Here is a 15,884-nt window from a genome sequence, read left to right on the forward strand (position 1 = left end):
GTCTTTTACAGTACAGCTTCCTATGAGTACACTAGAGCACTAGAGGGAAATATGGCGCTAGTGTCTACGGGAGCTGCAATGCATGACGCTTCAGCCAGCCTGGGAATCGTGGGTAGTACACGGATTTGTCTAATCTTCGTTCTTTCGGTTCCGTTTGGACCCGTGTGGCCTGCATCCGATTTGTCGCAAGACCAAGTTCAGCAAACGTTCAGCAGTTTCACTTCACTACTTGACTTTTAAATGCGAAGCATTTCTTAGCGAACCTCTGGCACTTTGAGCGTTTCTATCTATCTATCTATCTATCTATCTATCTATCTATCTATCTATCTATCTATCTATCTATCTATCTATCTATCTATCTATCTATCTATCTATCTATCTATCTATCTATCTATCTAGCCGCCTACGTCTGGGTGCTCTCATGATCACCTCCTTAACTTGGTGTAGACCAAAATTTGCATGGGAGGGTAAGAGGATTTGACGAATATGACTGCCGGGTCATGACATGAATAACGTTAAAATCTTGTCGCGTACGTCGTCAAACCCTTTCCACTAGACACGTGTGGCACATACCCGTTTACCACGGGCCGCGGTGTACGGGTATGCGCCACAGGTGATTGACAGTTTATATCTACCCAGGAGGAAAAACGCCAGGTGGCGTCGAGCGGAGCAGTTGGGCGTTCTTTCGGCTGCCGCTTTCGCAAATGATTTTTGTGGTTTTTCTTGTGCTGTGCCTCAGGATTTTGCTACGCATCGACGCATAAGCCGCCAAGGATCACGTCGGTACCGGACTTTCCCCGGTAGGTCGATCTTTTAGCATTTTATCGGACTTTTACCTCTACGGCCTCGCCGCGCCGGCCAAGACGAACGACCAGAACGCATTGTTGGCGTCTGCCGGGCAGGACGCGTCCTTCGCTCCTCCGGCTTGGCCGATATGATGGAGGGTGCGGCTGTTGTTATGGAAGGCGACGACCTTCCACCGGAGGATTTTGGAGAAGAGCACGGCTGGCGCTCCGCCGCGGTCAAGAAACACTCTAGGCGCACAGACGCTAGTGCTACAGAGCGTGCCACGACATGCGGCGACGCCGGCGGTTATTTCAATGCAATAAGAAAGGACCTAAACTTGAACAAGGTTATCAAATCGTCAAGAATGCCCCGGCTGCCGAGCGAGCACTGGAAGATTATCGTTCGCCCTAGAGGTGGCTTGGATGTTCAGCAGACGGGCTCGGCTAGACTAGGCCGGGCGATCGCGGTGGCGGCCGGAATTGCGCCTGAGCTAGCCGGTCAGGATGTTGTCTGCCCGAATACAATGCAAAATATTATAGTTATCAGCACGGCGTCCCGGGCGAACGCCGACTCTTACCTCAGGATGAGATGCCTTACATTGGGAATCAAGCAGTATGAGATCAACACCTATGAGGCTGCCCCGCATGCGACATGTAAGGGGGTCATTCGAAAGATTGATATATCAGAGAGCCAGACGGATCTGGAGAAGAGTATCCTCACTGACAGAAACCCTTCGGCTTTGGGAGTGAAGCGCATCAAGAACAGTGAAACGGTGGTTATCGTCTTCGACGGCTACAAGGTGCCAAATTTTGTTTATTTCGGCACGGCGCTGGTCAGATGCTCGCTCTACCATCGTCAGCATGACTGCTGCTACGCCTGTGGCAGACTGGGGCATAGGGCGGATGTTTGTCCGACACCGGACGAAGTTGTGTGCAAGCAATGCGGGATCAGCAATCCTGGTGAGAACCATACGTGTTCCCCGAAATGTGGGCTCTGTGGTGGTCCGCACGCTACGACTGACAAAAGTTGCAAGCAGAGGTTCCAACTTCCTTTTATTGTGCGATGGCGGAGAAGAGAGCGCCGTGCAGAATCCGAGCGCCGTAGCCAGCCATCGGAACCTGCCAGCGCCGACGTGGGTCTGACCCAACACGCTGAAGCCCAGGCGGATGACTGTGACTCGTCGCAACGGCCACGCAGCCCATCCAGATCCAGCGCACGGTCCAGGAGTCGTTCTCGAGGCCGGAAGGATGGAGGCTCTTCTGAGGGCCGACCCCGGTCCCGATCCAAGAGTCGTCGTCGGTCCAAATCGAGGGGCCGATCTCTCTCGAGGAGCCGGACTGGGGACCCGCAAGGAAAGGTCCATTTCCAGGGTGAATCCGAACCGGCGTTGCAAGGTGGCACTTGGGCTGATCGGGTGCGCAGCGGCGGAAGACCCGGCGGAAAGGTAACGGGGGGCACTGCGCCAGAGCAGGGTCTAGAGGAGTTAAACCAACTTCGGAAGGAGAATGCTGAAATGCGCAGCATTATTGAGTCACTGAGAGCCGAAATGGCTGAGTTAAGACGTACCAGTAAATCTCAACCGACTCCATCATCCGCTTCTCAGCTCTCAGGTTCTCCCTCTCCTCAACCCACGGAGGTTCCCATGGTCGTGGAAGCGGGCCCCTCCGGCAACCCAGCCAAGCGAAAGGCTGTTAGCAGTTCAGCCGAGAATGTGCAGGCTAAGGCTAAATCTGAAATTAAGGAGACTCTCAATTCAATTTGCCTTGAGATTCAGAGACTTAATGAGCGCCTGTCGGTGATGGATCACCGTCTCACGGTTATGGACCAAAAGATAGATGCTCAAAATGTAAGGATTCAATGCGTGGAGTCTCAATTACAGAACGCCGACCCTATGGTGCAGAGCCCCGATATCAGAGTAGCAACTAAGGTCCGCCCGGATTTCTTTCACGAGGGAACGCCATTGTCGACGCCATCTCTCGTGGGTATCCAAAGTTCGAATAGTAGCCCTCCTACTGTAGAGAACCTGACCAAGGGGTCAGGGAGCCCCTCTAATGATCAAAATGGCCTCGCACGCTGAATTTCGTATATGGCAATGGAACTGCAGGGGGATCCTTAGCAAAAGGGGCACCTTGCAGCAATTTGTCCGCGCTCACAGCGAGAAGCCACAAGTGATCCTACTGCAGGAGACGCTGTCCGATAACGTAGCCCTCCCGGGTTACAAGGCACACGTAATTAAAGGGGAAGGTAGGGGCATTGCAACATTGGTCAGTAACAGATTCACTTTCGTAACACATGATCTCGGGGTTAGGCCTAGAAAAACGGAGATCTCCTTGGTTGAGGTCATTCCGAGCGCTGCCAACCTTTCCAGTATCTTTATATTGAATATATATAGTAGCCCTAGTGATCACAGTCAGCGTTTTAAGACCATCATAGCTAAGGCAACGAGAATGGCTGGGCTCTCCCCTCTGGTTGTAGCGGGGGATTTTAATGCGCCTTTCCATGCGTGGAACTACCCATATGATTCTGTTAAGGGTAGGAGCTTGTGGCAGGAGACGGGGGATGTGGGTCTAATATTAATGACGGACCCGGCATTTCCTACTCGACGCGGCACATCCACCACCAGGGACTCTACGCCGGATCTAGTCTTCGTCAAAAATGCGGGCTCAGTCGAGTGGGAAAACCTTCTGACAGATTTAGGCAGCGACCACTATATTAACGTCACTAAATTACAAATGGAGGCAAAATATAGAAGAAAGTTCTCCTATCTGGACTGGGATAAGTTTAGAGAGTCACGCACGGCTCGAGCTGAACGAGGGGAAACACCAGAGTCTCTGGAGCAGTGGACAGAGATGCTGCTGCAGGATGTTAAGGCAGTCACTAAGACGATTGAGACAGAGGTACCGACCGACAAAATGGACAGTAGACTTGCGCATTTATTGGAGGCCAAGCAGTCACTGTTGGAACGATGGAAGGGCCAGAGGCTTAATCGTAAGCTTAGGAAAAAGATTGCAGAGATAAATAAGCAAGTTGAAGAACATTGCCAAACATTATCCAGGCAGCAGTGGGATGAAATTTGTAATTCAGTCGATGGACAAATGCGAACGAGGGGTAAATGGAACCTTCTAAAACATCTTCTGGATGAGTCGGGCACAAAATCTAATCAAAGGGGGGTCCTTGCTAAAATACTCCATCTTGCTCAAAAGTCCTCCTCGGGAGCGGAGATATTAGAGCAGCTATCTAATAAGTATCTACCGCTAGCTCCCGATTTCAACATGCAAGCCTATCCGGCGTATGAAGGGACACCGTGTCCTCATTTGGATGAACCCTTCGGAGTAAGTGACGTGCGACGAGCCCTGCATGAACTCAACGGCGGATCAGCACCGGGTCCGGATAGGGTTAGCAATAAAGCACTTAGAAACTTGGAAGATGACTCTGTTGAATATCTCACTGACGAGATTAATAAGATTTGGAAGGGAGGTGATATCCCGGAGCAATGGAAGCTGGCCAAGGTGATACTCATACCCAAGCCCGGTAAAGCGCCGAGTTTGGATAATCTCCGTCCCATCTCTCTCACGTCATGCGTGGGAAAGGTGGCGGAGCACGTTATCCAGAACAGAATTGCGGCTTACATAGAAGACAATGATATCTTTCCTCACTACTTAATTGGCTTTAGGCCGGGCCTCTCCACCCAGGATGCTATGAAAATCATTAAGACTCAAATTTTAGATAATCATACTAGGGATACCAGGGCGATCCTGGGCTTGGATTTAAAAAAAGCTTTTGATAATGTCCGTCATGATTTCATTCTGAATGCAATCTCTGGTCTCAACCTAGGTTCCTCGTTTCATGCGTTTGTCAGATCCTTCCTGAGCAGTCGGAGAGCCATTCTTAAAGTTGGCGATCTGGAATCGGATGTGAAAGTCCTGGGCGATAGGGGCACCCCGCAGGGCTCTGTTCTTTCACCCCTACTTTTTAACATTGCCATGGCTGGTCTCTCGAGGCAGCTTAGTGGAATTCAGGATGTTGGTCACACAATTTACGCAGATGATATCACCATTTGGTGTCCGGGAGGTAGTGATGGCGCTGTAGAGGCTGCCCTGCAGGAGGCAATCGACACTACCGAGTGCTTTCTGGAGGGCACAGGTCTTTCCTGCTCACCGGAGAAGTCTGAACTTCTCCTGTATAAGCCGGTCAGGAGGGGCCCCCGACCGAGAGGCTGGGTGCCACCACTAGAGACCGACATCCACCTCCGTACCAAGAGTGGTGGGTTAATCCCCAAGGTCGCTTCCATTCGAATCCTAGGTATGACGCTGGAAGCGACGGGCACCAATAACATCACGATTCAAAGATTAGCGCAAAAGACAGATAGTGTTATTAGGCTAATTAGGAGGGTGGCTAATCGACGGGCAGGGTTATCAGAGGATAACTTGGTCAGGCTTATCCATGCCTTTCTGTTGTGCCATTTTACATATGTGGCGGCAATGCACGTTTGGAAGAGAGTGGAAAGGGATAAGCTTAATGCGATGATTAGGAGGGGGGTAAAGAGTGCCCTGGGGCTCCCCAATTATACCCACACGGATCGTCTCCTGCAGTTGGGAATTCATAATACATTGGAGGAAATCGCGGAAGCGCAAGAAAGAGCACAGGTAATTCGACTCTCTGGCTCAAAAGCAGGCAGGAGAATTCTCGCGGATATAGGTACTCCACCGGCTCAGGTTGATGCTCTGTACCAAGGGTTGACGAGAGATCAGAAGGAGAACATTATCGTCTCGCCTGTCCCGAGGAACATGCATCCCCAGCGAAATGTAGGCAGGAGGAGAGCGCGAGCTCTGGCCCTTCTCCGCGACGTTGAGGGTCTCCAAGGGGGTGGCTGCTTCGTAGACGCGGCACAATATGACGGCAACAGTGGCAGGTTTACGGTAGTTGCAATTAACCACCAGGGGGTTACCATTAATGCGGCGTCGGTATACGCCCAAACTGCTAATGCAGCCGAGCAGGTTGCCATCGCCATGGCTCTCCTCGATGAAAATCACGAAAATATATATAGTGATTCTAGGTCGGCCATTCGCGCTTTCACTGTTGGTGCTGTGTGTAAAGAGGCCAAAGCAATACTCGGTGAGAGGTCAATTAGAACTCATACCCTTACATGGTTCCCTGCTCATATGGGCTCCATGGTAGGGGGGATTATCAATCTCAATGAGCTGGCCCACTCCAGGGCGCGAGGGTTAACTATCCGCGGCCATGGAGGACTTCTGGGTCAACCTGGAGGATTGGTAAATAGGGATCAACCGACCACGTACAATGAAATTACTTTACATTTCGCTATGAGTAGGAGAGTCTTCCCGCCTCCAGCTCGGAAGTTAAACAGGGCGCAGGCTTTGACACTGAGATTGCTGCAAACTGAAACATATCCTAACCCTGCCTTTCTGCACAAGCTTTATCCTGATGTTTACTTAACTAACTCATGTACGAAATGTGGCGGTTTAGCCACCTTACACCACATGCTCTGGGAGTGCCCCTCGGTACGTGGCACTGATACAGCATCGGCCAGCAAGTGGGGCTCCGCTCTGAGGAGTCCGGACATTCAGTCACAACTTTGGGCTGTCCAGAGGGCCCACGATGCGGCGGTAGGTCTCGGCCTGACTGTCCCGTCGTGGGAGCGGCCCGCCGCGTGCTAAGGCACACGCCTCCGGACTTTGTTAATAAAGTTATTCCAATCCAATCCAATCTACCCAGGAACGGCGAGAACAGACATTGTTAACTTAAATGCTATAGCGTTACGGAAAACCAACATCGGCAGCGTTGACTCAACGAATGGAAAGAATGAAAATTAGGATCCTAGCAGGAGTCGAACCCAAGCATTCTGCGTGGCAATCAGGTATTCTACCACTGAGCCACGCCAGGTCTATAAATTGGTTTGTAAAAACAGCCTACGCAGGCGTAATATCGGTGCAACGTCAATTGTGGTTGTGGTGCTGGCTATCTAATTATACAAGAAAGCAATAAGCACTACATGATACTCCTACGATACAGGCGTCATATCAGATTAACATCTGTAGTTCCAGTGTTGGCTCCGCTTTTATAGCAGTCTGATAAACATTACGTTTGTATTCCTATGATTGATTCACCAAGCTATACTGAAGCATTGCTCGACCCCGGAGGAATACATTAACGAAAGTTACTTATGATATCCACATCACCGCACCGTAAAGTGCACTTAGTCCGCCAGAACGACGCAGTGTCCCCTTCATTTCTTACGAGGCTGGGCGATGGCCTCATGCTGACCGAGGATGATGCCAGATTGATTGACAGCCGCTTTGTAGACTAGGCTACGTAGGCCACATACGCCCAGGTAGTCTACAAATACGACAAACACCATCCACTGATGTTGGTCTACGTAGCACTATCCAGGCCTACCAGCCTCGACGGCCTGTACCTCACCAACGCAAAGGGTGGCTTCAGGTTCCGACATGTCGCCGGCTCTGTCGACAGACAATTTGTCGACGAAATGACCGAGGCATCCACGAATTCCAACAGCTCTACTATACCACACACTTCACTACACATGGACCCCTCGTCGCCACGATCACGACCGGATCCTATAACAAGTCATGACCAGCTGCTGGTGCTCAATGATCACGGTGATGATGCCCTTGTTCAACAACTGTCAAGAACTACTTGCACACATCACACGGGTTCGTGAAACGTGCGTGCGTTCTCGGGACACGTACTCTACATATCAGCTTACCGCTTCTGGTGTTGGTCATACCTACGTTGCCATTGGCAGCGTTACCCAACCGTAAACAACTGGTTATATAACACATATGCGGCTCTTCAACATATATGTGTGCGTATAAAATTTATACAAATCTTTAGCACCATTTTGTAACGTGTCGCTCAGCAAAAAAGTTACGCCACAGTCATCTACCCGCCGCATGCTTCGCATAACATCGACTCCCACGGTACGTCGGATCTGCCGAATTTTTTTAGGCTCAGCAATTCAAATCTGGTCAGGGAGTTCGCAGCGATCCATTCTTTTACCAGAAACAAAACCAAAACACAGCAATAAACACGCGCGTTCGAAGCCCGCAAGCACGACGACTAGATAAATCCATGTACTACCCGTCGTTCCCATGGCGGCTGAACGATCGCAGCGCCAGAGGTTCCTTTAATTAAGCCCCGCCACGGTGGTCTAGTGGTTATGGCGCTCGAGTGCTGACCTGAAGGTCGCGGGATCGAATCCCAGCCGCGGCGGCTGCATTTTCGATGGAGGCGAAAATGTCCGAGGCCCGTGTACTTAGATTTAGGTGCACGTTAAAGAACCTTAGGTGGTCGAAATTTCCGGAGCCCTCCACTACGGCGTCTCTCATAATCATGGCATGGTTTCGGAACGTTAAACCCCAGATATTATTATTATTATTATTATTATTATTCCTTTAATTAATATTGGGAAACTCTGTGGCTTATACTATACACGAAATGAAACCGACGGCAAAGCTGCAGCACTCTGGAAAACGCTCCAACGTCTGAATATGCCTTTAACCGCACGTGTTCAGTATTCTGTCCGATAAGGCAATGTGGCTGTATCATAACGGTTTGAACACCGGTACTCGGCACCAGAGTGTCATCCCCCGTGTCATCTTTCCTTGCTTAGCTTGCAGCGCTCTCGTCGGGACGAGATAAGAGAGAAAGCGCTTACAGCGTGCTACAAATCTCTACAACTCCGCTCGTTCTTGGCGGATTCTAGAAATTTTTGCGGCAGTCGATTCTTGAAGCAATGAACTCATATAATGAAGCCGCTCGAAGATTACCTGGAAAGGTGTTGCAGGGCCCCTTTCACTTTGGTTCTGGCAGCATGGATGGCAAAATTAGGTTCCTTTAGGTACACGCTTGTCCTGCATGTACCTTAATAACTGTAGTGAGAACGATTCGGATTTCAAGTGTTAATGCTGCACATTGCAACTGGATGGCGCTGTAGTGGAAGGCTTCCTTTTAGGCTTTCGTCATATCTGGCAGCTTATTCAACGCCGAAATCTGAGTGAACGGGAGTCTTCAGTACATTGGGCTCGGGCCAGTTTTACCGCGAACAGAATATGCGACGTTTCGCACAAAAATTGTGCGCACCAGTATCAACCGACACTTCGTGCTTTTCTTTGTCTCTACGTAGCATGCATGAAGATAATGATGATGTGGACATAGTTTAAATGCCCGCCAAGCATCGTAAAGGGAAAATATTCAATTTATATTGATCAAATGGAGTACCTAATCAAGCAGAACCGAAAGTGCGGGGGTAAAGAAACGCTGCTTTCTTAAAGACTGCTTAATCCACGGCTTGCATTTATTTACCGTAAATATGTTACTAGCAGTAGATACGAAGGGAATATTTGAAAGGCGGAATTTCGCATTCCGCGCCTGTAGTGCTGTTACGGAGTTTTATGATAACGTCACTGATTTCAAGTTATTTCATATACTTGGCTCGCGTTTGCGCTGAGAAAGTTACAAAAAGTATGTGCAGTCTATGGTTTATTTGCAGCGCAGTTATGTCCTTCGTCGGTAAGCCACTAATGCCGGACGAGGGACGTCTCAATATCATGGTGTCACTGGAAGCAAACGCGGGGATTTTGCTTCGGTTATTCATTATTACAAATTTTTTTGCTTACCAATTGGCTCGTCCAACGGTATGATGGTCAAGGTTACGATATTCCATAAGTAAGCGTTATTTATTGGCGTCGCTTTTGCTGAACATGACTTTTAGTGCCCCTTTATGTACTTACTCGGAAAAGATAGGAAGCCAGCTTAAGCTGCAGCACAGTGTTGGAGCAAGGTTTCAAATGGAGACATGGCAGCTCTTAAGGCTTCTCTTTAGAGTGAATGACATCAATGCGTTTTTCTGTACTTCACTGCAGATGCAACAACAAGCGCAAGTCGCGAGATGATCCCGATGAAGAATGCGATCAGGATCCACGGAAGAAGCGCAAGGAGGACGAGTTGGAGCTCCTGCGAAGAATCTTGAAGGTATGGCTGCTGCTGCTGCATGCTGCTTTGTGAAAGCCCAGAGTTCGCTAAAGTATACTTTCTTATTGTAACTTGACGTTGAACATTACTAATTGTATAGAAGTTACGGCTCCCACACAAAAGTAAGGATGTTTCCAGCCCTTTCCCTTCACTCTTGAGGAGGAACCTCTGCTTGTATGATGTCAGATGGAAAGAGGCGGAAAAGACTTGTTTTGCTGCATCAGCGCGCCAAAATGCCTCTTTGATATGAATTCATTCAATGTCAGTTATTTCTAATTTATATCACCAAGAAAACGCCCAATAGCTTTTGTCTTAGCATTTCTAACTTATTAAGTGCGCCTGCTCTGGAACTACCGTAAGAAATTTGTTGAGCTTTGTTACATTAAAGATACCAATATCTAGTAGGCGTAAAAAGCCTAATTTTCATTCAAACCACGGATCTTTTTTTTTTTACGATAATTGCGATAACAAATGAATCTTCAATGTTTACAACTTTGTAACTCAGCAATGCAACGTGATCTCAACTTTAGAAGATATAAGGCCGGGGATTTTTCACCTGACATTGCGCTCAAAGAGCGCAGTGGGCCATCCCGTTCTGCCGTCTTCCCGTTCCGCCATCTTCTTCTCGTTTGAAACAGCGCGCTGCAAGCATTAACCATTGCGCCCTCGCCACTTCAGTAATACGTGACACTTTATAAAATAATATGCTTTGCTTTATATTTTGAAATATAAATTAATATAGCAGGAGACTCACAGACATCGCGCTGCGAGAAGATTTCTTTCTACGCAATCAACTCGTGCTGTTAGTGGTAGGCCCACATGGGTTCGCACGCGCCATGTTGGCCGAAACTGATGCATTGCCTTTGCTTCGGCAAGCCACGGGACGCGCCTTCTCAAGCAGCAACTGGAGTCAATACTGACATGACGCCAAGAAAACTGCAATGAAATAACTTCATCGTTGTTTCTTGCTCCACGTCGAGCACGGGGGCGTTGTGCCCGCGCGGGGAAGCCAACTTACGGCAATTAGGCGGAAATCGGTATTCCAAGGGAGAATGTTTGGATCCATACATCATCTTATGTCTTCTCATTGCAGATTTACAACTCTTCAAACTTCTTCTAAGTGATAACTTACAACTTAGAACTTCGGTTTGAGAAAACCGCTAATGCAACGGTCGCATTGAAAGTCAGCAAGAAGTAATTGCTCTCTGCAATTCCACTGTGGTATTAGACAGTACACAGTGCTATAAGAAAACAATGAATGAAATTAGCAATTTCTATAATGGTAGCCCTGCACCTGCTTAAATGAATAAGCCAGGTATGCAAAGGTATTACCGTTTGATAAAATCGTACGGGAGTTTATGCAGCACTGTGTGAAGTTGCTGACTGACCGGTAAGGTAGGATGACTTTATACGAAACTGGTTTATGACAGGGAATGCACTTAGTTTTTTTGGGATGATATGTTTTATTCCTATTAAGTTTGGTCAAGGTTTCATTCATACCTGGAATAATATGAGCTCTTGTTTGTAGTATCGATGGGGCTCTCTTTTTAGATGTAAGCACTGCAAATGTATTAAAGTGCGTTAGCTCTTGTTCACTCAATTGCATACACTGCCTTTCCTGTGCTGTAAATAATTTTGCTTAACTTCGAGTATGGTTTGTGTGCTGCATATAGCCATTTCAATACCTTCTAACCTTGGTTGCTATAATCGAAGCTCTATAACAAGCTCTAATCGAAGCCATATTGTTTCATGTGCAGGTGGAGGAGGAGACACTCGAGTTGGAGAAAAAGCGGGCTCAGGAAGAGGCCGAGATCATGAAAGCTACAATGAACTTCCTCGAGGCTGCCACCAGCTTTATGCAGCGCGAGAGAGCAGAAAGGCCCCGTGCAGCGCAAGCAACGCAAGGCCCTTCTTCAGCTCGGCCCCAGACGTCATCGGGCTCTTCCTACTGCAACGGCGTTGGTGGCTTGCCCGTTGTGGGTGCGCCACTCTACACTACACAGCCGTCCTTCTACTCCTCGTCTCCCGTAGACTCGCCTGGCAAGAATGACCCATGAGTTGAAAGGGCATGGCACCGCTCCCAGGGGTGACAAAAAGTAGGCGGCAGTTTTTACATCGTAAAATGAGATAAAAGACTGCGGAGCAGCGTCAGCTTTCTGGCCGCTCAATTCTACCAGCCGCGAGATGCGCCGAGGATGAGGGATATCTGTGAGAGTGCCCTACTCACTCGCCCCCCACCGAAGGCTCCAACGAACAGTGCTGAAGGAGGCGTGTGTGGAAAGATGGTGATGAAGGGTTACAGGTCTCCAGTTATCACCGGTTCTTCTATAACCACCACCACAACATATACATGGTCGAAGAGGGCTTGCGTCGATCTTGTACAGTGACTCTCGCATTTCAGGGACACATGGACAGTCTCTTGAGATGCCTTCCAGTCATACCCATGTGGCCACTGCGGGAAGCAGGGCCAAGTCTGTGCTGCAATGGTCAGGCGAAGCAAATATGGCAGCTTGTGCGTTGACCCATCGAGTCGTGGATGACTGCACATTGTGTGCAACAACGCGTGCTCTGCCTTCCTATTTGTTTGTTTGTTTGTGATGTATGTTTTTGATGACAACTAAGGCATTCATTTGTGTCTCGTTTGCCGAATCAGTCTGCTGGATTACCAGTAAGAGCGTTGAATAGTTCCTGAGTATGCACATTATCCTATGGATATTGCTTCGCTGTGACCATCGTGATGTGACCATGTCAAACTGGAGAGGTTGTCAGTATGATGAAAGTGGGTGGTAACGTCTAGCGTAACTGTACTATGAACATGGGTTACTCTCTCTCAATTGTGCAATGCTGACAGAACTCTCCTGACAGAAACTCTTTAATTAAAATGGTGATATTTCCACTTCAATTGTGCCACTATGTAAGCATGGAGTTCACTAAACATGAGCAGTGCAATTTTTGTAATAATTTATTTGCAGCTGCCAGTTCAGCCCCGATTTCATGAAAAAACGGCTATGGGAATGCAGTATTTTATCATTTAAAAGGCATTGGTTGTTGAATGCTTCTCAAATGTTCCTCATTTTGTTAAAGAAGCAGTTAAATTTCGAATAACACTTTGCCATTCCCATGCAATTCAATTGTTATATTGAATGAACATATGAACTCTTGCTCCAGGAAGAATGAATCGACACTAGAAGATTTTGCTTGTGAAGTCACTATTCCGCCTTCAGTTATGAAAGCCTTTGAGTATGATATGAAAAGGAAAACTGAAAGTGCCCTCCCTTAAAAACGAGCTAAGGATATAGGAACATGCACAGTTTATTCATGCAGCCAATTTTTTTCAGCCTCATAAATATATTATTTCATTGATTTTGCTTGTCGGAAAATGAGTTCCATACTAGTGGTCTTATTTTCACCATTAGTGCTTCGAGAAGTGGCAACCAATGTTTGAAAAGTGTGACATTTTTGTGGATGCATAAATGAGCGTACAGCTTTCAGCTTTCATCTCTTTATGATCACTCTTGATTTGTAAATTTCAAACGTAAGTAATATTTTGGAGATTGGTGAAATATTAGCAACATTCATGAAATTTAAGGCATACCATTAAGCGTAGACTGTACATCAAATGCACCCTGTAGAGGACACTTTTAAAAGTGAATGTTTGTTTTTTTTAACTTCGGGAAATACACCTCATTTCAATACATTTAATTTTACAGGAACTTCTATAGATTCTGCTGAAAAAATGAGTAATGTTACCACATAAACCCGTTTCCGTATGCTGTATTGACACCTTTTGACAGACTGTTTGGTCTCCTGCTGAATCTAGTGTTTCTTGAGAGACAGTAACTGCCACAAGGAGATGCTGAACATGTACATTTTAATCTGGAGTGAGAACTTGTGTATCTATTGGGTAGATAAATATGCAGCATGATTTAATTGATTTCCACAAACAGTTCGTTGTGATTTTGAGAAGACATGCGTGAGAGAAGCTTTTGAGCAATGATTCAATGTTGTTAGGACTGCCAAACTCTTAAGCAATGTCTTGTATAAGCCACTTGCTGCACACCAATCTCAGTGGCTGGCGCTAGGTGTTGTAGGACTCTGGGAGACCGTGGAAAGACTGCCTTGAGTGTGTGGTAGCTTATCTTACAGCCAGTAATTTATATTGGGCATGTCTGCTTCCTAACAGGAAGCACAATGGGATTCTATTTCAGTCCGCCACTCTAGCATACAATGAGAAGTTTGGAGGTGGGGCGTTTCTTTCCTGATGCTCTCAGAATAAACATTATATATATAAATAGCTATACATGCAGTAAATACTTATAGACGATGATGTTATGTGTCTGCTTTAGCTGGTTTTAGGCAATGCTTTTTTCCCCGTGATTGCTATCTGTAGCTTGCTGCTTCAGTGGCAGGCTGCAGTGGTCTGTATCAAAATATGCTGTTGCCATTGTTGTAGAATGCTGTTGACATTGTGTGAAAGAATGACATTGAAAAGTGAAGCCCCTGAGCAGGCACTCTGAGTCAGTCTATTGCCAAGCTACCAAATGTCTTCTTGAGAAAGCCTGTTGACCACATGCTGCCTAATATGCAAAACATATTTCGGTGCAAGAAATCTGCACGCAATATTGCTGCCGTTTCAACAGTTGCATGAAATTTGACAATTTGTTCCGTGAAAAGGAGTTTGTATTACATGTTTCGTGCTTGTCAGCGTTTAACAGCAAGGTCCAGCTTTAGCCTATGTGAAGATGCCCCATTAATATTAGTGTAGAATTTGCTGCCACAACAAGATATAGGTTTTGAAAGTGGAAACAAAGTACCGGTTATCTGTAGTTCTCTTACTAGTTATCATTGTCGCATCAGGTTTTTCTTTCTTTTATATTCGCAGTTCGGAAGCCCACTTTAACTTCTTTTGTCTGGTGGCTTTACGGTCAGCACAAGCCTAAGAATGTTTTCATCTACCTTTGGGGGCATCTATGTTCGATGCTAACAGTTGTGTATGCATGCTGGTAAATGTTTTTAAGGCATTGCAATGAAAAGCAACATTGCATTGCATTTGAAATTTTTTGAAAGTAGTATCTCGGAATAAAACGTGAAATCAGATATGTGGTTGCAAAGGCTTGCAGTATGTTAACAGGATGTGTAAATATTTATTAGAGATGTAATGTGCCAGAAAAGTTCACAGTTAAGAACGGCAATTTCTTCCGATCTTCATTCATGACAAAGCGTTTTGGAGTCTGTATAACCAACTATTTCTTCTGCCCCTGTGAACAATTTATGTGGTTTGAAAGTTGCGTAGTGTCCAGTGGTCGCCTCCAAGTCTGCCCATGCTATTCTTGAAAAACCCTGCTTGCGTCATTGGGCACTAGACGAACTTGCACTTGCGCACACACCTGTATTGCTTGTTTTATGCTTCCAATAAGTAAACAAAGTTCTCTTTGCAAGTGTTTATGCGTTTAGTTGTGCCATTCATTGCATGTGTCCACCACTGTGATATATTTTACCACTCATACATACAACAGTTTGAATGAATGCACAAATTTAGCTTTCTCTCTTTTTCACAACTGAGACAGTTTACACATGGTTAACCCACTCGGAGAACTGTCATTTTGGAAGATATGACATTTTTTCCACAAGTACAGTAAGGCAGAGTGCATCCATAGTTTTTCATATAGTGTAAATTAATTATGAAGTTTTGAACAATTTAGTAAATAATACTATCGCATCTTCCAAGCCAAACATTTATTGAATGTCATAGGGAAGGACACAAGCCCAACTGAGGAAAAGCATATTGAGATTCTTTTGATAGCAGTGAATTGTGTTGGCTTTATGTTCTATTTAGGGGACTGAGCTTACACTCTGCAGACACTGCACAATAAGCAAAACCACTCAGCATTACTAAGTAATTAGTTATGAAGCGGTTCTATTTTATACCCTCTTTTCCTGCAGTCTGGTGAAGTGCAGTTTTTTACTCTGTTAGCTGTGTCCTGTAGATGCACTAGCAAGATGGGATATGTCTCACCAGATTTTGTAGCAGGAAGTTTTGCATCAAGATAAAGCGATAGTTCAACTTTTATCCATGTTAAGGC

At 46.6% G+C, this 15,884-nt stretch overlaps 1 protein-coding gene across 2 annotated transcripts in view; it reads left to right on the forward strand.

Annotated features, from left to right (window-relative positions):
- The window catches only part of LOC119394238 (uncharacterized), a 123,411-nt gene extending 108,172 nt beyond the window's left edge, over positions 1-15,239 (forward strand). For both annotated transcript variants that reach the window (XM_037661523.2, XM_037661524.2), the window contains exons 5-6: positions 9,693-9,801; positions 11,559-15,239. In XM_037661523.2, coding sequence (XP_037517451.1) covers positions 9,693-9,801; positions 11,559-11,858 — 409 coding nt within the window. In that variant the 3' untranslated portion in view covers positions 11,859-15,239. The remainder of the gene's footprint in view (positions 1-9,692; positions 9,802-11,558) is intronic.
- The last annotated feature ends 645 nt before the right edge of the window (positions 15,240-15,884 follow it).

The sequence above is a fragment of the Rhipicephalus sanguineus genome, chromosome 5, assembly GCF_013339695.2.
Source record: "Rhipicephalus sanguineus isolate Rsan-2018 chromosome 5, BIME_Rsan_1.4, whole genome shotgun sequence".
Classification (NCBI taxonomy): domain Eukaryota; kingdom Metazoa; phylum Arthropoda; class Arachnida; order Ixodida; family Ixodidae; genus Rhipicephalus; species Rhipicephalus sanguineus.